The sequence below is a fragment of the Plodia interpunctella genome, chromosome 26 (genome assembly GCF_027563975.2).
Source record: "Plodia interpunctella isolate USDA-ARS_2022_Savannah chromosome 26, ilPloInte3.2, whole genome shotgun sequence".
NCBI classification, from domain to species: Eukaryota; Metazoa; Arthropoda; class Insecta; order Lepidoptera; family Pyralidae; genus Plodia; species Plodia interpunctella.
The window spans coordinates 185,260-210,935 of NC_071319.1; the positions used below are offsets into that span (position 1 = coordinate 185,260).

General features: G+C 35.3%; 1 protein-coding gene across 8 annotated transcripts in view; it reads left to right on the plus strand.

The window, feature by feature from the left end:
* Nucleotides 1-249: 249 nt before the first annotated feature.
* The window catches only part of nrm (neuromusculin), a 399,429-nt gene continuing 374,002 nt past the window's right edge, over nucleotides 250-25,676 (plus strand). For all 8 annotated transcript variants that reach the window (XM_064436832.1, XM_064436828.1, XM_064436830.1 and 5 more), the window contains exons 1-2: nucleotides 250-403; nucleotides 24,303-24,403. In XM_064436832.1, coding sequence (XP_064292902.1) covers nucleotides 24,325-24,403 — 79 coding nt within the window. In that variant the 5' untranslated portion in view covers nucleotides 250-403; nucleotides 24,303-24,324. The remainder of the gene's footprint in view (nucleotides 404-24,302; nucleotides 24,404-25,676) is intronic.

Sequence of the window (25,676 nt, forward strand, 5' to 3'; positions counted from 1 at the left end):
CCGGGACGGGCTAGTAACCAATAACGCTGAATCATTAATAATTACAGTTCATCAAAACTCAACGCCAAATTCAAAACTTTCAAAACTAACAAAACGTCTCGAAGATCAAAGTAGGTAAACTTGTAAAAAGGAAATAGGGCATTTCTCCACCAAATATCTGGTGACCTAAAGCGTACGCACACTAGTGGAAAGCCACCCCCACACACACAAAGACGACCCTGGATGAATGGAGCTCAGTGCCCGTTTTGACGTCGAGAGGGACGGATGTCGCGCGCTAAATCGAAAATCCCGAACGAACGCGTAACGTGTGTTTAATTCCAAAATATAAAAAAAAAATATTGTGCTATATTATCTGTGAGTGATTGTGACTAGTGCTGTGCTGTGAATAGTGATTTCGGAAATAGTAAGTTATTTATAATGGTTTGACCGCATTTTACGCTCTCTGTGACGCTTTTTTTTTAGATATTAGAATCTTGATCATTATTTCGATACCGCCTGAATGTTTTTTTTTGTAGATGTAGGTATATATTTGATTTTCGCGCTTTTAAATTATCTTATGTTGTGTCGGGAATGTGAGATTTTTCCTTAAAATGTTTATATTATTCTCATAAATTGTGTTTCAGATCCAATAGGGAAACTCATTAAATTTGTTTATTTGTTCAAATAAAACGGATTTATTAACATCTGATATTACGTTCATAGATAACAAATTAAGAATTAGTTTAAGAGACGTAATTAAATGTAAGTGGAAATACCTAATTCGTTTATTTTATAGAATTTTCATAATTCACACAAAACATAATTTAGACATTTTATTTTTGCCTTTTTAACCTCCGACGCAAAAAGAAGGGTGTTATAAGTTTAACGCGTCTGTCTGTGTGTCTGTGGCATCGTAGCACCAAAACGGATGAAGCGATGTTCGTTTTGTTTTTTTTTGTGTCTTAGATAATTTTATCCCAAATGTTCTTAGACATGTTTCATGAAAATCGGTTCAGCCATTCAAAAGTTGTTGCGAAATGAATATTGAAAGTCGGGGTTTTTTTAATTTGTCTAACAAATAAACTTGTTCATGTATAAAATACAATAATATGATAATTGATATGAATTAAATTTATTTTTTTACGAATATTAGAAAGTATTCGTTGGCTTTTTTTTAATAGAAACATATGTAGGTACCATCGACATATCAATAAAAAAACACAATTCGAAAATTGATTAGCATTTAACATACCTATTTCTTAACAGAAAAGTAATTTGATAATTACTGTTTTCGCTCGTTTAACGTTAAACATTAAATAACATATCAGTTATTCTTCACCTGCGATTTTCCCACAGTATCCTACAATTTTAAAAAGAGGTATATTATTTTAATGGCCGAACCATTCGGAAGGCCTACATAGTAATGATACGCGAAATGGCAAAAGTATATCTTATTAAACCATTCTTTTTGTCGTACATATATTATTTATTTTGTTGATCGATTATGAATATTTTTACGAGCTTATGTAAATGAAGAAATAATTTTATTATCTTTTGATAATAAATTCGTGAGAGTGAAACACTGTATATGATATTTTAAATATCAGCATTTCCCATTAATTTTGAATGATGATAGGTTTGTTTGTATCCCTAGAGGAAGTATACAAGTGGCAATTATAATTACAATAGTTATAGGTTAGGATAATACCTTCATATTTTGAGGCGGGAAGAAAAAAAAAGGTAAGCCCTTCTAGCATGACAGGGACCAACACTGTTTAAATTAGATTCTTTCGGCGTTTCCTCTCAGTATTTCCGAAATGCTAGTAGTTTGTATCTGTACGAATCAAAATCAGAAATTAATTTACCAAATTTTATATGAAAAGCAGTGTTTTCTTCAAACATGTTCAACATTTTAGTGTTTATTTTTTACGTTGACTCACGAGTGTCGCGAACACGCGAGGACCAACGTGAGATTTAAAAAAGTGTATGTGAAGGTCTAATTTCTGAATAAGATTTATGATTTTGAATTCGTGACTCCAGGCCCTGTCTAATCCGTAAGGAACCAAGTCATAATACTATATAATATACTTAACTGTATGTGTAATAATTAAAAATATACTAATGTAATATATATAGCATTATACTGTTGCTAACTCAAGCAGACCTTGGTGATGGAAATCGTTTATTTCGGTCAACACAGAATGACGGACGGACGAACAACTGTACTATTTTAATACTCAGTTTATCAATAAACGTGTCTTCGTTAGCGAAAATTCAATGTTATATATTTTTTTATATAAAAAACGGTTAACCGTTATTTATGAATCTTATTAATATTATAAATGCGAACGTTTGTGAGGATTGTATGTGTGTGTGTATGTTTGTTACTCTTTCACGCAAAATGAAGTGGATGGATTATATGAAACTTGGTACTCGAGTAGATTAGGTATATAACCTTGAAAAACGCGTAGGGTACTTTTTATCCCAAAATTCCCACGGGAGTGAAGCCTCGGAACGCAGCTAGTAAGGTATGATTATACCATAATTCCCACAGGAATAAAACTCTGGGGCGCCAGTAGTAACGGAATAAATGTTGTTATCAGTTGTGACGATTCACTGAACACGGCGCCATTTTGTTTTTTTTGTTCGTGTCGTTTTATGATTGTTGTTTGTAATATTTTCTTACAAAAAGTCGAGAGCGTTCACACTGTACTATGCGGAATGGACAGACTAATGTTAACTTTTTAATTATAATTCTAATATTTATTCACACACCTTGACAAGGGCACGACTAAGGACCTGCTCACAGTCTGTGTGTGAAGATAGAAAGTATCAGAAAGCATTACACAAGTGTTGTTGTGTTCAAACTGGCTATTGACATCAGGTAGATTTATTAAGAAGTTAGTTTATTTATAAGATTATAATATAATTTAATCAAAAGTGGTAAAACAGGCCCTAAGCGGTATTTTAAAAAGATCCGGTTTACCGGTCAACCGGTAATCCGGCCGAATGCGGATCCTGTGTTGTTGTGGTCGAACTTTGACATTTCTGTTACGCGCAACTCACTCTCGTGAGTTGTGATATTCTAATACGGTGGATCTAATAAAACATATACTTGATGTTTCCCGGGGCTTCGCCCCGTGGGAATTTTGAAATATAATTTAGCCTATAGCAATCTGGGATAATGTACCTTTTTAATGGTGAAAGAATTTATGAAATCTGCTCGGTAGTTTCGGAGATTACCTGCCTTAAACTTACAAAGTCAAACTCAGAAAATCTCACAAACGGTTACTTCTTTATAACAATAGTATATACTTTGTTATATAGTAATTGGTATCGTTGCAAAATTGATTTGGCTTATTATCATTTGTGGTTAAGGTCATTAGTATAATTATTATCTATTTACGATGTGTTTCATGTTGTAAAAACCGCTTTATCAGTCAAATGTACGTATAATTTTAATATGCGAATGAAAATACATCAACGCAATAATAATTTGTAAAGACAATCTCGTGTAGTGTCTTTTAATATAAAAGACTGGAACAATTTTATTATCAGCCATGGCTCTTTTATACACTACCTTACCTTTCAGCAGCGGAATTTCTGATGAGGGATACAGTCCTATAAATAAAAATGGGATTCCTTTTTTTCGCATAATTTTTTTATCCTAATTATGGCATAACGAGTTAGGCATATATTTTTTTGAACTAATTATATTTTGACTTGTGTTTTGACATACCTTTTCAATAAGCATAATTATAGTTTAGGCTAATGTATTTTACCATAATTTCGATTTGCATAAAGCTACAGTGTAGCAGTGGGTCAGGGTGCGGCGGGGCGGCGCTCGGGCCACACATAAGCTACCAATATGCTTTAGAATATTATACTTAAAAATTGTTATGCTTATGGTAGGTATGCATAAAAAAATGTGCCTAAAACATTATTCCAAATGAATATTGTGCGTAACTATTATTATGATAAGTAAAAGTATGCCATGTTAAAATTATGACATAAAATTGTATGCATAAAAATAGGGAACCAATAATAGTAATATCCCACTTCTGAAAGTATCAAAATATAGCCTGTTGCGGTATGATAATTATTAACAACTTAGGCTAACAACATTTTTATACTACTAGTAGCTTTTGCTCGCGGCTTCACCCGCGTAAATTTCACACAGGAATAGTTATTTTTCCGGGATGAAAGGTAGGTACCCTATGTCCTTCTCCATATGTCAAACTACATGCAAAATTGCAAGAAGATTGGTTTAGTAGATAGAGCGTGAAGGGTAACAAACAAATAAACAAACAAACTTACTTTCATATTTATTATTACTTAGGATAATAACCTTTTCGAGTCTTTTGAGACCAGTAGGTGGCCAATGTCATTAGTCTTGTACAAGTCCTCCATAGTACAAGAAATTACATATATATGATGTGTACTTTTCATATTAATATTGAAGCGTGTAGTTAAATTAAAACTAAATTTTTAATAAAGTTAGACCTCATCTGGTCGGCCTAGTTTTTGCGGATTTGGGTCAACTACCGAGAGCGATGGGGTGTGGTCGCAGTGACAGCGATATGATATGATTTGAGTATAAAAAAATTGCGTAAAAATAATAGCAATGACTGACTGAGTTGACATCACAAAGTTGCATTCCATAACAATGCTTTCAATGTGGGTGAAATGGCGGCTAGGTTAAAATGGAATCGGACTATTAATTCAAATTGAGTGAATTAAACTTTATTTCTGTTGAGACCAAAAATATATCACCTTTATTCGACGACCTACCTAGAGGCACTATTTAATTAATTAATTTATTAAATTTTTTTGTTCCAAGTCATGATTATAAACAAATGGCGAACTTAATGCTAAAAGGCTTATTTCCCAGCTAACCTTTAGGACAAACAGAAAGGAACTACGCAAATACAAATATAAATATATACAAATCACACAGATTGAGCTAGCCCCAAAGCAAGTTCTAGACTTGTGTTATGGGTTACTATCTCAACGATACTATATTTTATAACAAATACATATATAGATAAACATCCATGACCCGGGCCAATCATAAAAATATCATTTTCCATCATGACCCGACCGGGGATCGAACCAGGAACCTCTCGGTTCAGTGGCAAGAACATTACCACTGCGCCACCGAGGTCGTCATACACACAAGGTACATTTTTTTTAATTTGAGAGCGTTTGAACTCTGTCTAGCGCGATGGGAAGCAGAGATGAGATCTATAAGGTGTTACACACAAGCTCAAATAACGCCTATTCACTCTTGTCTCGAAGATCCCTAAACTGTAGGTTTCGGGATAAATTTCAAATAATTTCAGTTGACAATGGCCCTCCACCCGATTCATGTAAGCGAGCTGCTCAGGTTATTATACTCAGTTCGCGCCAAAACTGAGAATTATCAACGGAGCAATTGCGCTCTCGGAGATTGAGTTATTATCTCTAATTATACGTAATGAGCATCGATCAATTAGTCTAATAATGAGGCATTTGAAGCACCGGTCGCAATAACACCTATGTTATGTGTTCAATGAACCGTTCTGATGTCATATACAAATATAAGTTTCTTCTTCTGTTCGATTGGAAACAGCCGCCGAATTAAATCAAATTAGATCAGTAAGTAACTTCAGAAATAAGTAAACTTAAGAGAGCAATAGCAATTTTATTGTTTAATAGCATTTGCCAGCGGCTTCGCCCGCGTTTATTACGTTCGTCCGCTTTTAACTTATTTTTGTCAACATCTCGGGTTCTAAGCAACGTATCGCGATGAAACCTATATCAGATTTTAAGTTACACCATCTGTTATGCAACTATGTAACTGGGAAATTCGCATCAAATGTCATTCAGTGGGTTTGGCGTGATGCGCAAACAAACAAAAATATAGACAAGAAGAAAAAAATTGTAAAAAAAAAGTTTCGGTTTCTGTTAGTCCCACAAAGACCATTCATGTTTATTTTTCTTTAATATCTCCTGTACGTACAGATATAACCTTTTTAAAGAAAATATTATGTATAGATATTAATTTGTATATCATAAGCCACTATATACATACTTATTAAGTTAAATTTTCACCTACCTGTTTCACCGCTTTCTGATAAAGTGTTGTATATCACAAGTGTTGAGTACACATCAGTCAGATTTATCCAGCAGGTAAGTTTATCTATCAGATTACGATAATATTTTATGAGCAAGTGAGAATACGGGACGTACATTATTTCATTACACCTTGGAAATGAGTATTGCCATAAATGTGTTTTTGTGCTTTTTTGTTTGTTTTTTGTTTTTGTTTGTTTTGTGTTTTGTGTTTTGACGACCTCGGTGGCGCAGCGGTAAAGTTCTTGCCACTGAACCGAGAGGTCCCGGGTTCGATCCCCGGTCGGGTCATGATGGAAAATGATCTTTTTCTGATTGGCCCGGGTCTTGGATGTCTATTTATATATGTATCTATTTATAAAATATAGTATCGTTGAGTTAGTATCCCATAACACAAGTCTCGAACTTACTTTGGGGCTAGCTCAATCTGTGTGATTTGTCCTAATATATCAATCAATCTGTGTGCATTTTTAATATTATAAATGCGAAAGCCCTTCTGACTCTGATCTGACAATTTCGATGAAGTTTGGAATAGATGTAGCTATTATTTCGAGGTCAAACATAGACTACGCAGAGCTGCAGGCAACAACTAGTGATAATATAACTCATAGGTATTTATTTATTCACGTTGGGAGCATCCTTCAAGACGTACCTAGTCTCTGGTGGAGAGACGCCAAGACTAACCGGCATATTTGTTTGACTGTGTGTTTGTTTATAATTACGATCTGATCCCGTGGGTGTAAGGATATTATAATAATACAGAAATGCTAGTTGTGTGTCGAGGTTCTGCTCTCGTGGGAATGTAAATGAATAATACAAATTTAGCGTAATGTATAGAATATAAATTAGCCTAAATGTCAAATGCGTATATCTGTCGCTGGTTGACTGGTAGAGAACCCTTTATCAAGGGCTTTATTGTATACTTACATTGTTATATGTATAGCTAAGAAAAAAAAAGGTAAGCATTTCTGGCATGATAGGGACCAATGACACTGTTTAAATGAGTTTCTTTCGACATTTCTTCTCACCAGTGGTCGTTGCGAAATATTATTTGACTAGCTTTTGCCCACAACTTCGTATGTGAGTGAAAATGCGTTTCCCTTGGGAATTTCAGGAATTCCCTTCTTAGTGCTCCCTTACACAGTCCTAGGAACCTATGCACCAAATTGCAGCTTTCTATGCACTAGTACTTTCGGCTGTGTTGTCTGTCAGTCAGTCAGTCAGTCAGTAACAACGCGCAGGCGCAAGAATTTTATATAATTCATTTAGAATATGACGTGAAAAAGTGCCTGTGAAGGTCTAGTTTCTGAACGATTTGATTTGATTTTGAAAATGATTTGATTTTGATTTCAAGTCTGTAACTAGAATACGTCTAACAATTGTTTTGGCTTCTATAAGTCCCATAAAGATCTCCTATAATTATTTTTCTGTAATATCTCCTACGTACAGACACAGCCCACTTACAGATATGTATAAATAAAGCATCTGAATTAATACCTGTATTCTCAGAACGACATGAAATAACTATATTTACAAATGAACGAATTCTGCCTTGGCACACATCAGGCTATGTCGTTCATTCTATTTCCATCGACGATTCACTGAGAGTGATTCGATCAGTTTTCGTCGCAAAAGATGTTTTTTATATTAACCTTTCCAATGTAACACAGACCTAATTCTATTACTAAATTTTAATACTTTGGAAGTGTATAATTATATCTTTCAATCGTCGAGGAAATGGGGTAGGGATATAATGTTTTAACCTACATAGTATCCCGCTTGTAAGTCTACCTTCATAGGTTTGGTGGAAAAATGTTTAATGTTCGTATAAAAACCGTCAAGTGGTTCACAGAACACACCTACGCAGGTGGATCTCAGAGCGTATCGAACGCTGCGGTCATGCTGTCATTAAAATTTTTACAAATTTTAACAAAGACAAATGATAGTTTTTAATATCTGACTTTAAAATAACTAATTGTTGTTCGCCGCGAACTTAAACCTCGCGAACATAATAAATAATATAATAAATATATATATATATAATAAATAATTTTTTCTTAAATATTCTATTGGCATATCCTACATACCTTTTCAATTTCATTGATGAAAATTAAATTCTCTTATTGGAAAATTATCGTGTTACAAACATTATATATATACAAAAAATGTATTTAGTAGAATGTTAGACCTTGCTCGCTCGTTCAATTAATCTCTACTGTGGTAATGTAAATTTTATGAATGATTGATTTTGGAAATGATTCCTTCCTCAAGATAATTGACGGATCGTAACGTAATGTCGGCGCGGCCGCAGCTGTCGAAAGATTTACCCACGAATCATGCGCAGAAAAAAGATATAGGTATGAACGTAAATATGTAGTACATATGTACTATGTCGTACATATATAAAGTTATTTGTGTCTGGTTGAAAAAAAAAAGTTAAATTAATTACAAAAGTGATGTGATTGTATATTTTTTATTTATTTATAATGATACTATTGATGAAATATTTATCAAAAACAATAATATTATCAAAAACAAATCGGCCACGTTGTTGTAGCCAGCGACTGCAGTGCCGCGTCCAGCGTGGAGCTACAGAAAATACAAACTTACATTCATAGTGTCAACTCGTGAACGGGTTCTGCCAGAGGGAACTGGTCATCTCGTTTCTCATATATTTTCATGTAAGTTAATTTTGTTTCACATCTATATATATATATATATATATATATATATATATATATATATATATATATATATATATATATATATATATATATATATATATATATATATATATATATATATATATATATATATATATATATATTATATATAATATATATATATCAGCACTCGGACATATATTAATTAGAAAAAAAAACATTGTAAGAAACAATAATGGTAAGCCGATCTGGCATGATAGGGACCAACACTGTTCAAATGAGTTTCTTTCGGCATTTCTTCTCAGCAGTGGTCGTTCCGAAATGCCAGTAGTTTGTAGCTTGTGAGAAATAACTATAAATATAAAAATTGACTAATTTTTGAATAAATGATTTGATTTGATTATACGCTGCTTTCTCTCTTATATTAGCGTGTCTTACTGTCATCTACAAGTTATTCTATATTGATCTGCGTCTCAAATTCATTCTAATGATTTATAATATATTGATTTCTAATGATTTATAATATATTTGGTTGATCGGCCTCCATCAAGCCTCGGCCTCCTCCGGCAGCTGATCGACCAAATATATTATAATACAACGTAAAGTTATATTTTTTTATTTGTTTACTTTGACAATCTATCGAATGCGAATTTGAGTGGTGGTTAAGACGCATGCATCTAAAGGTCCCAGGTTCGATTCCTATTCGTGTCACATGAGTTTGTATAACAATCTGACTCAAGTGTAGTGTTTTGATTGACCATCACTTGTTTTCGGTGAAAGAAAACATCGTGAGGAAACCTGCACACTGGTTGATTATTAAACCTCTCCAAGTCAGTATAGTTTTGTGTGTTTCATTCCACGTAATGACCACGATGTTTCAGCGATTAGGAAATACGGCTATGAAGATAGACAATCCATCACTAAAATTACTCTATTCTCATAATATAATGACCTTAACCTTCAAATAATTATGTCTGAAACATTACTGCAAGATTAATTGTGCGTACGTTGTAACGCGTTTTGACGTCACTACATGACTTAACGCGAAAGTTTTCCCATATCGTTAATCCTAATAACGGTTATAACGTTACAAAAATATATTTTAACCTACATATTAGCGATGATGCTAAGTTATTTTCAGACTTTCTTCGGTAGTCGAAGGGCGTCATTACGTCAGCACTGATGTATGCGAATGTGTTGGTGAAATATTTATATCGTATTTCAGAGTTCAAAGTATTGAGGTCATAATATTCGTGCATTTATCAAAAACAAATCGGCCACGTTGTCCACGCTGAACGCGGACTGTAGTCAGCGACTGCAGTGCCGCGTCCAGCGTGGAGCTACAGAAAATTATAGCGAGAATTTTTCGGCAAAGAAAAACATACTGAGCAAAACCTATACGTATCTTAGCGTGTTTTGCAATGTATTGACGGATGTGATCCCAAAAAGCCGGGGTTAATATAAAAAATAAACTTTTGATTTTTTAAATGAGACTGATCGCTTTGTGTTGTAAATTAGTTTGTGTGTCTGTCTGTTTCTAAGATTGCGCACCACTGAGCTATCGAGGCGGTGTTTACTCACAGCGGGAGCATTCTGCACATCTTGTAGAAGTTATTAATACATCCTCATACGCACACCAAGTCACGTGTTTATATGATATCACTAGCATTTGCCCCCGGCTTCTGCCGCGTTTCTCTGCGAAAGCGGAAGGGACATTATTCCATACAAACTTTCACCCCCATTATACTCATTTTGGGGTTGATTTAAAAAAAAGTATGCTATTTTTGAACGTGGGTATTTTAAATTAATGAGGGTCGCGATTCCAAATAAATACTTATGTAATGTAGGCATAGTAACTACTCGTTTGTTAAGTGTATCTTCTTCTTCACAGTCGTATTCCTCATGGCCGAGGGTCGTGGTCATTACATGGAATTAAACACACACAACAACTTTCTTGGCATTAGTAATGGAGTGGTTTGCCATTGCCTTCTCCATTTCACACACAAGTTAATAATCAACCAGTGTGTAGGTTTCCTCTCGATGTTTTCCTTCACCGGAAGCAAGTGGTGGTCGATGAAAACTACTACACATGAATCAGATTGGTGTACAAACTCATGTGGCACAAGGTAGGATTCGAACCTGGGACCTTTCGATCCACAAGCGGGCGTCTGAACCATTACACCACCACCGCTTCGCCGTTAAGTGTATGCTATATTAATAGTGGAAGTGTACAAAATTTAGCTTGAATGCAAATACATGCAAATATCATCCCTCTCCAGAGAAATCCAGTGTTGTAACACGTTAAGGTGACGGCACGACGAGCTGACTGGGATATTCGAATAATAATTCTACTAATATTATAAACGCGTGCGTCTCTCCGTCACGTATTCTCGGCTAATCCTCAAGAATATAGTTACTTTTTAATGCATTTGCCCGCGGCTTCGCCTGCGTTTCTCTGCGAAAGCGGAAGGGACATTATTCCGTACAAACTTTCACCCCCATTATAGTCATTTTGGGGTTGATTTAAAAAAAAGTATGCTATTTTTGAACGTGGGTATTTAACTACGTGCTTGCCAAATTGTAAAATATGAATATGGTTTTTAAATGTGGGTCGCGCTTCTTCTTCATAGTCGTATTCCTTTTTTAACGCATTTGTCCGCAGCTTCGCCCGCGTTTGTTTCGTGCGTCCGCTCACAACTTATTATTGTCAATATATCGTGTTCTAAGCAACGAATCGCGATGAAACCTTTACCAGATTTTAAGTTACACAATCTGCTGTATAAGCGTGAAAACCGCATCAAATTTGATTCAGTAGTGTTTGCGTGATGCGTGAACAAACATATAGTCAGACAGACAGACAAAAATAAAAATAAAACGTTTTGTCTAGATGTATTAGATTAATATGTGTATATGTGTGACTATTCCGAGCGGAGCTGCGAACTCACTCAACACTCTGCACGTAGGTTACTTTTATATTGACATTTTATAATAATAATTATTGATTTTTTCTACTTAACTACAAACATAAAATATTATATATATCTCACCAGATAATTCATCAAACAAATTAAAATTTCCTTATTTATTAAACTTTTGATGAATGTTTGCGGCAATCGTTTCATCTTCTGGCTCGGCTGCCGTCGCCTTAAGTTGAAGCGGGAATTTACAACAAATTTTAAAGTTACTAATATAATTTAAACATAACCTGTAACTTATTGTTCAGGAATCGGTGTTGGCTTTATGTGAGTGTGTGGTTCCGCCTTAGTATAGGTCCACTCCATATCCTCTCGTGGATGTCGTACGAGGCGACTAAAGTACACAAAACTTTAACGGCTAATAGGCAACAATAGAATTCCCAAAGAGAGTTAACGTCTCGCAGGTGTCCGGTTGTAAAATCATAGCCAAATCTTTAAAATTTAATTGTTTTATTTTAATCTTGGGCTTTGGGCGTCGCAGCTCAGAAGATGTGAGGTCAACACTCTCATGTGTATTTAGTATTAGTTGTTGCACGCAACTCCGCCTGTGGTTGTCTATAAATGTAACCTAGGGTCATTAACTTCTTTTTCTAATCCAGTTGTGTTCCTGGTTTAATTCCAGCCTGTGACGCCCCGAAGCCTAGGGACCGGAAAATAAATAAATAACTTTTAAAGATTTGGCTGTAATTTTATGACTGATCATATATTTAATGTCAACCCACTTTGGGAATGCTGTTGTTATTAGCTCTCGATGTTCTAATTACCCCGTACTCGCTTTCTACAATATATGTAGAAGATATAGAGAAGTCCTATTTCAGGGCGGAAACCACCGAAAAATACCTTTATATAAAAAAATATTTGAAAAAAAAAATTTCACTTATGACAAAAATCTAAGAAAACAAAAATCTTTACTTCTTCTCTTTTTCGCTCAGAAATACTGATGACTAATAATCCGTGCAAGCTATAAGAGGTAGCGGTGTAAATAATGCAAGGTTAGCTGTTGGAGCGATGCCAGGGCGACCTCAGTGCGGTGTGGTGCAACTCACAAGCGGTAGCGGAAGCATTTCTCATTTGTGAGAAAATATAGGAATTGTATTGAGGAATGATCTGGTGCAATGCATAAGCGGTAACGGGAAATCTGTATTTTTTTTTTCATCTAGTGTTTATGCATTGCATAATTATAGTTAAGTGCAGTGTGTGTGGTTGAAGACGGTTAGCGATAATGATAAAAGTGATTTTATTTTATTATTTAGAGTTTTGTCAATTACAATATTTTAACAATAATATTGACACAGACTGTGTGGTTCAAAGTGTAAGAGATAGCGGGAAATTTAATATGGTTGAATTGTTGGGAAAATGTAAGTTAGTATTCTGAAACTTCCATGACATGACAAAAAAATCCTAGATTTATTAGTTACTAGTAGAAATTAATAGTTGTTCGATATTAAATAATACTAATTTAATAAAGATAAATCATTTATTTATATATGTAAACTTGATGACATAAATAAACACAATATTTATACATAATTCAAGAAGTAAATCATTATCTAATAGTATTTTCGACATTATCTAATAGTATTTTATTGATTAAACACGTTTTATAATTATTGATGTGTATGATAGCCATAGTTATAAAACCCGAAATTTTCATGGGAATGAAATAGCGAGCAATCGATAAATATAACATGAAAATTGAAATATTTTTCAAACGATGTGTTAATCGCTGTCGCTTGTAACTTATACACTAATATAAAACGAACGTGGTACCGAAACGGATTTCTGTGTAATGAAAAATATTCTCCGCTCAATCGCCAACCAACATAAATCTTATTCAGCACATAATAAAGCTCAAATTCGATTGATTCGGAATCTGGAACAATATTTCTCTATAGAATTTCCTAATATTTTCATTAGTTATTAAATCAAGACTAGATTTAAAGAGTTAAGGATATATTTTCTGATATTATACCCAAGTTGGTTACGTATCATATATAATTATTTTTGCAAGATTTTATTTCTTACTAGCTATTGCCCGTGGCTTCGCGCCAAGAAAGTGGAGACGGAAAAGTAGGAAAGCGGACCCTGGGCTCCGACGCTCAACGCCTGAGGAAGAAACCGGGAAAACGTTCAGATGAGAGAGAGAGAGAGAGTGATCCAAAACCATATTTATATGACAAATATGAAAGTGTGTCTGTTTGACCGTCTTTCACGTCAAAATGGAGCTTGGTGGATAGAGGTGATTTTTGGTGTGAAGATAGTTTGAGAGCTGGAGAGTGACAGGCTGCTTGTGCCGCGGGTGAAGTCGCAGGCAACAGATAAATCAGTAGAATATGTAACAATTATCTTGCCATTATCAATGGATTGGTTTGCCATTGCCTTCTCCATTTCATACACAAGTTTATAAGAATCAACCAGTGTGCAGGTTTCCTCACGATGTTTCCCTTCACCGGAAGCAAGTGGTGGTCTATGAAAACTAATATACATGAGTCAGATTGGTGTACAAACTCATGTGGCACGAGTAGTATTCGAAACTGGGACCTTTCGATCCACAGGCGCGCGTCTTAACCATTACACCACTACCTATTCAATACCTCTATATTATACATACTAAGAACATAACCCTACTTTTGTAGACAAGGATAACGTAACAGGCTATTACTTCAACCTTCGATATTCAAATTATATCATCCCAAACGATACATGACACATTAACACGCCATTCTGACCCGTATTCCAAAGGTGATAGAGTTCAATGTCGCTGTCAAGTGAAAGTTGGGTTTTAGCCAAATAGATATAGAAGTGATGTCATATTATGAGGAAAATGTAGGACAATATGGATCCCTAATGGCTGCAATAGTGTGAAGAGAAATTAGCCGTTTGAAGGTTAGGAACATAATTTATGAATGAAAAGAAAAGAACAGATAAAGCGATGATATAGCTTTGGTAGTTCACTAGCTTGATGCTATGATATGATGATAATTTCTGAATATATGAAATCAAATCATATATTCAGAAATTGGGCCTTCACAGGCACTTTTTCACGTTATATTGTAAATTAAATGATGTTTACCAAAGCTACAAGCTACTGGCATTTCGGAACGACCACTGCTGAGAAGAAATGCCGAAAGAAACTCATTCAAACAGTGTTGGTCCCTATCATGCCAGAAGGGCTTACCATTTTTTAAATATAAATTTATGTATAATTTTTTATCAGTAATATAACAATGTAAGTACACAATAAAGTACATGGTCAAAAGGTATACTGAAACATATTATGATTGTGATCAAGTGCTGATGAAGTGCTTCGCCTGCGTTTTCCCATGGGAACGGTTACTTTTCCGCAATGAAAGGTACCCTATGTCCTTCTCCACACTTCAAACTACATGTATGCAAAATTTCAAGAAGATTGGTTTAGTAGATAAAGCGTGAAGAAGTAACAAACAAACTTACTTTCGCATTTATAATATTAGTCACTTAAAAATTGATTTTAAGCTCTGGAGTTTATAGATCTTTTATCTTTGATCTTTTATTCTGTTTAAAGAAGAAGTTTTATGATCTTCGTATTTGAACAACTATTTTGGTAAAATAACATCTCGTACAAAAGTAAATTTCTCTGGAGCAAAAACTAAAATCTTCGTCTAATCAGCTCTAAGAAACCAGTAATTTAATTGGCCGAGATAAATAGGCGCGTATGTCCACATTGGAACGCGAATGATAGAAATATTTATGCCAGCGCTGCCACTGTCGCCGAACACACACTTTAATAAATATAATAATAATAGTTTAATTATTTTTCTCCACAATAATTTACACAAAATACAATTGATAGAGTATACAGTGTATATAGTACATACGACTATTAGATAGTAGACAATTGTGGAGAACTGGTGTCCAAGCTAGGCTCCTGAGGATCCTGTGTTACGGGTCACCAGGTCTCTCCCAATATATAAAAAAAAACTTATCTATACATAGCTTAGTTAGTATGAATTATTTTATGGTAAATAAATGAAAAACCAGCAATGTATACCGAAGTTTGCCAAACTGTTCGATAACAGTGTGGAACCGGCATAAATGAGCTCAAATTGCGCCGTGGTTAGCGCGCTCGGCCTGTAATAGTGGCGGTTAGGACACTCTTACAATGATCTGTCATTGGATGGGTGACCTGAAAATCTTGAGCTTCTCCGTATTTCGGAAGGCACGTAAAGCCGTTGGTCCCGGTTGTATTTGCAGCAGTGGGCCCGTGTGGTGGGTCATGGCAACTCCTTACCCATCCATAAGGATGGCATGATTTTAGCCCTACAGGCCTAAAATCAACTTTTACAGCACGATTCACCTAAAATGAATCGCATTCATACTAAAACTTAAGTCGATTGCGATGCAGTTCAGTTTAGATCGTAAAGTGGATCGCGATAAGAGATGATGTTAAAAGCCCCCTGGGTGACGCAGTGGTGAAGGTCCCGGGTTCGATCCCCGGTCGGGTCATGATGCAAAATGATATTTTTCTGATTTGCCCGGTTCGTGGATGTTTATCTATATATTTATTTGTTATAAAATATATCGTTGAGTTAGTATCCCATAACACAAGTCTCGAACTTACTTTGGGGCTAGCTCAATCTGTGTGATTTGTCCTAATATATTTATTTATTTATTATTATTCTGGCCCATATCACATTGCCCATTGATGTCGCTGTTATCATCACGCTGCCTCGTTGTTTTATACTATTTTGTAAAACTTGTTCTCTGTGCTGTTAAAACGTATAAAATAATAGTAATTTCAGCGCCTTCTTAATATTAATTTGCAAAAACAGAGGCCGTGCTGAATTTTATGAGCGATATAAATTACCTTTTCTAACTTCTTAATTGTTGCGTAAAGGTGGGTCTACACGGGGGAAGCGTACTAATTACACCCGAAAAAGGTCCGCTTAGACATTTATTATTAAGTCGTTAGTAGTTACATGTTCGGGCACAATTTGGTGCTACAAAACTGAGGTAAAAAACCGAAGGCTTGTGTAAATACTCTCTCAAATGAGCCTGTCCCGGTTGAATCCACGTTTCTGACACCTAGTAACTCGATGTAAAAAACATTTAACTTTACAGCCGGCCGCTTATGTCTTACGTCAACCTTCATTGGTAATGCTTTTGTTACCTATCTTATGTCAACGCTGTTATTGTAAGTAACCTCGTACGATATCCACGGAAGAATATGGAGTGGTGCAATTCTAGTGTAACACACATTAGTTTTGAATTATTAATTACCAGGTGGTTACGCCCTAAAATAACACTATACCATGTCCTTCCACGGATGTCAAACAAGTTGGTTAAGGGATACTTAACCTTGGCAGTTGATCAGGCAGGCGGTATCTTCAAGGTTTTGGTTATCTTTTACGCTTACCCCAAGCTTCGCGGTGTCACAGCCCAGAATGCAAAATGCGGTATAAGACCTGTAGTTACACCTGTCAAGTGTGCACGCAGGCTTACTGTCGAGTGCTCAGCGAATATAATTACTCGCACCTGCGCTGCCAAATAATATAACACTTGGCTGAAAGCTTCAATGCCGAGACATGACAGGTTTTGATTCGGATTCGGGTATTATCAAAAGAAATTGAAATTGAATGTATTATTGGCTTTAGCTATACTTTTTTAGACGAAAAAGGAGTATTTTTTTACATAAATGACATGTTTGACACAAGCTTTCATTGTCAGTGTTAAATAATAAATAAATAAATATATCAGGACAAATCACACAGAATGAGCTAGCCCCAAAGGAAGTTCGAGACTTGTGTTATGGGATACTAACTCAACGATACTATATTTTATAACAAATACATATATAGATAAACATCCAAGACACGGGCCAATCAGAAAAAGATCATCTTCGATTCTTCGAGACCGGGGATCGAACCCAGGACCTCTTGGTTCAGTGGCAAGAACCTTACCACTGCGCCACCGAGGTCGTCGTCGAGGTCGAGTGTTAAAAAAAACATGTCCGTTTTACCGTTTAGGAGTGGAGCTCCATGTTTAAGTCATGCTTAGCTAACATAATAGTGCGTATACGACGGCTTATAGCAACGTGGAAATTTTTTACTCTAGGATAAGCGAAGTAGGTGACATGTAATTTGTAAGATTAATATATTCAAAATATATTCAAGAAACATGCAACACGCTTCGTCAACAAATGTGCAGAAATAAATCAGCAACATGCTTCGTCCACATGGAACACTAGCTGTTGCCTGCGACTACGCCCGCGTAAATTTTCCTCGGGAGCAGTTATTTCTCCGGGATGAAAAGTATCTTATGTCCTTTTTGTTACTATAAAATACATGTATGTAGTACCTATAGAGTAAGATTTGAAACATCCGCAAGAAGCTTCGTCAAACATATTAATTCAAGTTTTACATTTTAAACGATGTTATTACAGACAAGACATTGGGAGGGGTGAAATTAAATGAAAACATGTACAAATATTTCTAAAGGTTAACCAGATTAAAAGTAATAATAATAAATAAATAAATATATTAGGACAAATCACACAGATTGAGCTAGCCCCAAAGTAAGTTCGAGACTTGTGTTATGGGATACTAACTCAACGATACTATATTTTATGATAAATACATATATAGATAAACATCCAAGACTCGGGCCAATCAGAAAAAGATCATATTCCATTATGACCCGACCGGGGATCGAACCCGGGACCTCTTGGTTCAGTGGCAAGAATCTTACCACTGCGCCACCGAGGTCGTCAAAAGTGCAATGGAGTAGTGACTCTTGTCGTCTATAAAGTCACTAAATAAAATGACAATATTAGGTCTATTTGGTAAAATGACATCATTAAAACAGATCGTAACCGTAACACAGAATTGCCTAAGTCTGTACATTGTAACAATAATGTTAAGGGCTGTTCTTGAAGATAACCAGGTGGCGTTAGGGTTGAAGAGTTGGGGGAGTTATGGCGTAAATAAAAACGGTCGATTACCATGTTTTGGTTAAAGGCCGGTGCAGATCTAATGCGGAAATCGACAATCACACATGAGTGACCTGTGTTGTTCATTATAATTTGTATTTTGTACATTTAGGAAGCAACACATAATTTCAATTGAATTGAAAGGTAAATTCCCATTTCTTCGTCTCCGTTCTCCGTTGCGTTAACGCAGCGCATTGCCGCTCCGTTGTTTTCCATAGGTGTACAAATAAGTAAGCTCGTTTTCGAATTTATAATATCACTAAAACAGTTAAGAGAATTCATTTATTTGATGTCGTGAAGGATGATATGCGTGCCAATGATCTGACTACTAGGGATGTCGACGACCATGCGAAGAGACGGAAGCAGGAAACCGGGACCTTGGCTCCGACTCAACGGCTGAGGAAGAAGCCGGTAAAATGCTAAGATAAGAGATAGCGAGAGGATTATAATTTCATTCATTAGTTATCATCATCATATCGAATGTGTTATTGCTAAAACTGGTGTTAGATTTAAATCAAGTCGCCTAAAGGCATCCGATATGACTTTTAGACTACTTTCAGCCATATAGTGGCAGGTAGTCGCATACAAACTAGTGAACTAAACTGTCAACCAGTGTGCAGGTTTCCTTCCTTCACCGGAAGCAAATGCTGGTCTATGAAAATTTGTCAATTTTTTAGACTACCAAGTAGATAAACAGGCATGCGGATCACCTGATGTTAAGTGGTTACCACAACCTATGACGTCTGAAGCACAAGCAGTGTCACACGCGCGTTGAGCTTCGTGTCCTAGGATCTAGTGCCGCAGCACCCTGTAGTCACACGCCTCTCTCGCCCTTCAAACCGGGACACAACAACGCTACGATACTGTTTGCCGGCTAACATAGATGAGAGTGACTCATGCAGACGCCCTTTGTATCCCTACAATTCAATAAAATTCCGATCCATCCAAAAAGGTTACAATATAAATTTTAACTTTCCTAAATTTATATCCAATTTATCATCAAATTTGTCCCAACACAAAATTGATTTAAAAAACTTATTTCATTAAAGATGGCGCCTCCGCCAACCGGTTGACGTCATCAAGTGCAAATAACTTCAACTTGTAATAAGCCGTCAATGTGTTTACCTGATTTGTTTGCGTTGCTTGATTAGTTAAGTTAAAGTTTACTTTTAGACAGTATTTGCGGAATAATTATGTTAATAACTTAAGTGCGGTGGCGATTGCGTATCTAAATTGGGTTTTGGTTAAATTCATGGTCGAATTAAACTAATGTTAATAAAGCAGTGGAGGTGTAATGGTTAAGACGCCGCCTGTGGATCGAAAGGTCTCAGGTTTGTATCCTACTCGAGCCATATAAGTTTGTATACCAATCTGACTCATGTATAGTAGTTTTCATCGACCACCACTTGCTTCCGGTGAAGGAGAACATCAAGAAACCTGCTCTTAATTGATGATTTATATTTATTTATTTATATTTTCGCGTGTGAAATTGTGAAGGCAAGGGCTAACCACTCCATTAACATTGTCAAAATAGTGTGTTGTTATAATTATTTTAATTTATATAGTTACTAGCGATCCATCCCGTCGCTCGAGTAAAACCACAACAAATTAAACAAATTCCTCTTAAATTATTCTATCCGCATTAAAATCTGTTGCGTCGTTTCAAACATCTATGCATACATAGGGACAGATAGCTAAACAGCGGGAAGCTTCTTTATATACTATGTAGTGATTTTTCGTAACATATAATGTAGTTATCACAAACGAACACACAATCTAGAATATCTGTTTGGCTAATTTGAGTAGTACAAAAAATCCCTGTACCACGATACATCCATGTTGCGGTGGTCGCGATGTGATCTCGGGAAAATGAAACAATTTCGCCGTCTGTCGAGCGGCTTGTCGTGTGCTATCTCGTTCGTGGTAGAGGTCAAGGCATAAGAGACAGCGTCAGGAAGTCAACATCAGACATTTTGAGTATTTAAATAAATAAATAAATATATAGGGACAAATCACACAGATTGAGCTAGCCCCAATGTAAGCTCGAGACTTGTGTTTTGGGATACCAACTCAATGATACTATATTTTATAACAAATACATAGAAACATCCAAGACTCGGGCCAATCAGAAAAAGATCATTTTCCATCATGACCCGACCGGGAATCGAACCGTCACGATTCAAAGGCAAGCACTTTACCACTTTACGCAAGCGCCACCGAGGTTGTCAAAATCTTTGTCAAATTTCAACTTCAATGCTTCTTTTAGGTAAATTATTGTATAGTTCATCTCATCAGATATTCCTGGTTCATTCTTCAGTTGTAAAGTTGAGCCCAAGGTCAAGGCTTTCGTACTATTTCTTCTCCACTTCGCACCGTCTTCGGTACTCTTAGTTGTCAGACTTTCTTGTTATCATAAAGTATTCTAGGGCCTGCGGTCCCGCGCAAGAATAGGACCCATTAATTATGAGGATTTCATACGATCATGAAAATAAAAGTAGGGGGCGTGTCTTTATATTCAATTCGACACTATTTTCAAAATCAGTTAAAAAGCAGCTATGTATAACAAAACCATCGAAGTAAAAGTACTTTACAGCACAAAAAATAATGTACTTCGTGACACAAATTTGTGCTACGATAAATCATTTGCTATTTCGCTTTCTATGAAAATGAAACGAAGTATGCATGAATTTTTAAAATATTATTTATTTATTTTCAATTATTGTATCTAAAGCAGGGCATAGCATAATCATTAGGTGCCGCTCAAATCGCTTTCTGCCTATATATTGCACCACAAGAGTCACAAAGGGAGTTAATATCAACGAGTCTGTCCATTGCTATCCATTCAATTTTACAATCATGCCTCAACACAGTCACCCTTTGAACCGTCTTTTCTTTTTAAACAAATCCAATGAAAGGCTGCCAGCGTTGAATATTACACTACTGCGGGGAATTATCAACCAATAAGATAAAGCTGTTTAAAATAAGAACACGTATTGAGAGGTTTGACTTAGTTATGATACATTTTGTTTTGAGTTTTAGTACAAATTTGATTATAGTAATGATTTTGATTATAATGGTGTTGCAGGCACAACAGTAATTCCAAAGAGTGTTGATATCAGGCAGGTAGCCAGTCGTAAAACAAAATATGCCGCGAATGAAACCCTAGGAAGTGACAGAGAAAAAGTTTAAACGTATGTTTCTTTTTTGGAGTAATGATGTGTTTGATAATGCTGAACAGGAGTTTGTATCAAATGACGCGTGTGTCTGTCTGTTGCGAAAATAGCCGGGCGTAGACTGCGGTTATTTTAGTACGGGATATGATCGCACGGAATTATTATTAGCGTCTAAAAGTACATAAGTTAAGTTTTGAAATTTTTTGCAAAGATTTTTTTTTTGTGACCGTTTTGCCAAAGGTCAAGTTTTAAATTCATCTGTGTGTTTGAACTCTATTGCACAACTTTCAAATTTGGGTTCAATGCCACACGGTATGGCAAAAAGGAAAAAAAAAGGTAAAGGTAATTGTTGAAGTTTAAATTTGACAAAGATTTTGACAACCTCGGTGGCGCTTGCGTAAAGTGGTAAAGTGCTTGCCTCTGAATCGTGAGGGTTCGATCCCCGGTCGGGTCATGATGGAAAATGATCTTTTTCTGATTGGCCCGGGACTTGGATGTTCATCTATATATGTATTTGTTATAGAATATAGTATCGTTGAGTTAGTTTCCCATAACACAAGTCTCGAACAACCTGTGTGATTTGTCTAAAAAAATTAAAAAAATCATTTTAAAGTCTCGCGTTTACGATATGTCCAAGATATAAAAAGCTAGGTTCTCGTAGAAAACGTTCGCTACAAATTATAAAACACAGTCTTTTGATAAACCCAAAAAGTACTGCACGAACTTTCAAGCAGTTTTCACCAATAGATGTGTAAACAAGGTTCAGCTGTGTATAATTTATTATGTTTTCATCTGAGCGAAGCCGGAACGGGTCGCTAGTTATTTATATTTAATTCAATTTTATTTTTTGCCAATTTTTATATATTTTTGCAAAATATTTCCTCTATTCAATTTTAATAATTTTTGATCTTATGATTTTATGCATATAATGTACTTATTATACCTATGCAAAAAGCCAGTACTGATATTTTGCACGGAAAAGTAAGGTCAAAACGGTGCCACGTCCACCGAAATATTTCCACAATTCATTTCAGAAAGGGTTTCATGTTAACCCTTCTAGAATACCGTAAATTCTATCGGCCTGATTTTTGAATTTCACCGATGACTTTACTGCCCGTCTCTGCGCTACAATGACGCATGAAATTTTCGAATGATATTGTTTTCCTTAATTTTTTTCGACATGCGGAGCTAAAGATTTTCCGATTGATTAAAATGCATTTTGATTAATTGATCAATTTGGACACGTTTCAGCAAGATTTTAAAATACCGTGGTATTTTACAGTTCATACCAATAAACCTATCTAAATAACATATTATTAAATATTATCAAGCTATACAGTTGGAATCTTCCCCCAACGTGTCATGGGATACATAGGCCTCTTACAGCATATTCCATTGCAATTTTCCTTAGTCTTTCTCCTCCACATTGCTGTGTGTTCAATATTGTCTTTTGTCTTGTGATTTTACCGTAGCGGGGCCACCATTTTGTGTCTGTTCCACTTTTCTCTATTTACCTTAGCTTCGCACACTGCCATTTAATTATTGATTTTCTTTATCATATAAATTAACCACATATTTTACAAGTTTGCAATATTTTTTCATCAACTCTCTGCCCGTCCAGCAAGTAAGTATATTCGTGTACGAAACGGCAAATTATTCATGATAATTCAAAAATCGGGACCCTGTGTCTCGCGCGGGTTTTTCAGGAATGTGAACTGAATTCTGTTTATTTTTTCGTGCATTTACACCAGGTGTTGTGGTTAAACGCTGGCCGGCAGGGAACCATCGTTCATAAGAAAAGTCTATTGCCGTTTCAGACGATCGATATGGAACACAATTTTTGAAAACGCTTTGGTTTTTTTATACAGCTTAATAAAGTTTCTTCTCAGCCTAATAAAATCTTATTGAAACCTATTCGAAATATCACATTTTTAATGTAATGGTCTGAGTTTGTTTAAAAAAAAATGTCTACATTTATTTTATGTTTTTGCACAACTATTTTATTTGTGCAATTGTTGAACCAATATTTAGATCTTTACATCGGTGAAAAAACTAATTTAGAAAAATGAATGAAATGAATCTCAATTAGTAGACAACAATGGAACAGACCGATGTAATGATTAGAGTACGATGGAATCCAGTTTAAATATAGCTATCTATTTTAGTATCGGGAACGCAAATGCAAACATCTGATAGGATTCCACATTTTGCCGAGTCATTTAAAAAATCTGTTCAAGACCGTGTTTTTGAATGAATGAAGAATTTAGACTATTTTGAAATTTTGACGTAAAGTACCAAAATGTCAAAGTCACTTGAAAAACGTAATATAAAAGTGTAACGACAACTCTTTGTACGTCTTTTTATTGCCGAAGCGTCTTGCGGATTATTTTAGTGTATACTTTTTTTGTTTAAAATTATATATATTTTTCAGATTTAACAATGTGGTAGCGGGGATGCCCGGACAGTCGGACAACATGTCTGTCGTGTTGTTGTTGCTGCTTGCGGCGACGTCAGCCGTCTTCGGTGAAAGAGGTATGTTGAAACATTAGCTCAAATGAAATTATGTATATATTTATATAAAAGTAGAATATATATGTACACATAATAACAGATGATCTAAATACAGTCTATATATATATATATATATATATATATTCTGTCAAAATACATTACATTATGTATTAATTTATTTATACTTCTAGACCAATGGACAAGTTTGAAAACCCTAACTTTACATGTATACAAAATAACAAATATTCGAATGTCCTGTAAAAAACAAATTCTAATCAACTTCGATTTTCGAATCTGAAAAAAAAAAACCTTTTTTCGCTCCATTTATCTCCAGCCAGTCAGAATAGTCGGTACGTCCCGTAGATTGTTTAAATTCGGACACTGTATACGCGCAAAAAAACGACCATTTTTGATGGAAACAAAAGCCTTGTACGGCCCTGTTCTACAGTAACCCCGGGTTGCAGACCGGCGTTTAAAAAACCGCCGTTGGAACGTTCATGTAATTTGATAAAAATGAAAAAGTAAAAAATTATTTATTCCCTATCGGGAATAAATATTTTTTTACTTAAACTTAAAAAATAAATAGCCTAGTAAAAATATATTTTTTTTTCTTTGTGTGTACATGTTTTCTATTATAGAATAGACGCGGATGATTGGTAACGACTTCTGACAGATGTGTACGAGTGTCTATGTTTTTATATTATATCGAGAGGTGACACTACCTGTCACTTTATAAATGTATTATATTAACTTAAAGTTCTTACAATAAGTTAAAGGTAATTTCTTTGAAAAATAAATATCTTTAACCAGATACCTATGTGAAGAGACTCCATTCTTCAATGTCTAAGTATATATTAAATATTATAAGTTTAAAACAACAATAATCGTATATCTCTAAACGTATAGAAGTTTTTATAATTTATATAATATATTTAATTCAATTTAAACTCCGAGCGTTTAACAGCCGCGTTTAAGCCGCCCCTCTGGCTGAGAACCAATCAGGTCGCCAACGAAACCGCTGTGACGTGGGCTTAAAAGCTTTCGGGGACTTTTTAGTGTCGCACAGTGTGAGCTTTCCACTACCAACAGTTTGGAGTTTAGCTCAGTGAAGGACACGTATATTCAATAATAGTTTGATAGCTTTTATTAAGCTCCAATTGTGACTGCCGAATAAAACAAATCGTTTTAGAAAGTTTGATTGAAAATATAATTTTTTGACATTATTCGCACGGGCGTAAAAAAACTGCTGATGTGTGCTTTTGTCGCTTTAAACTTGGCGTCCATACACAGAGAT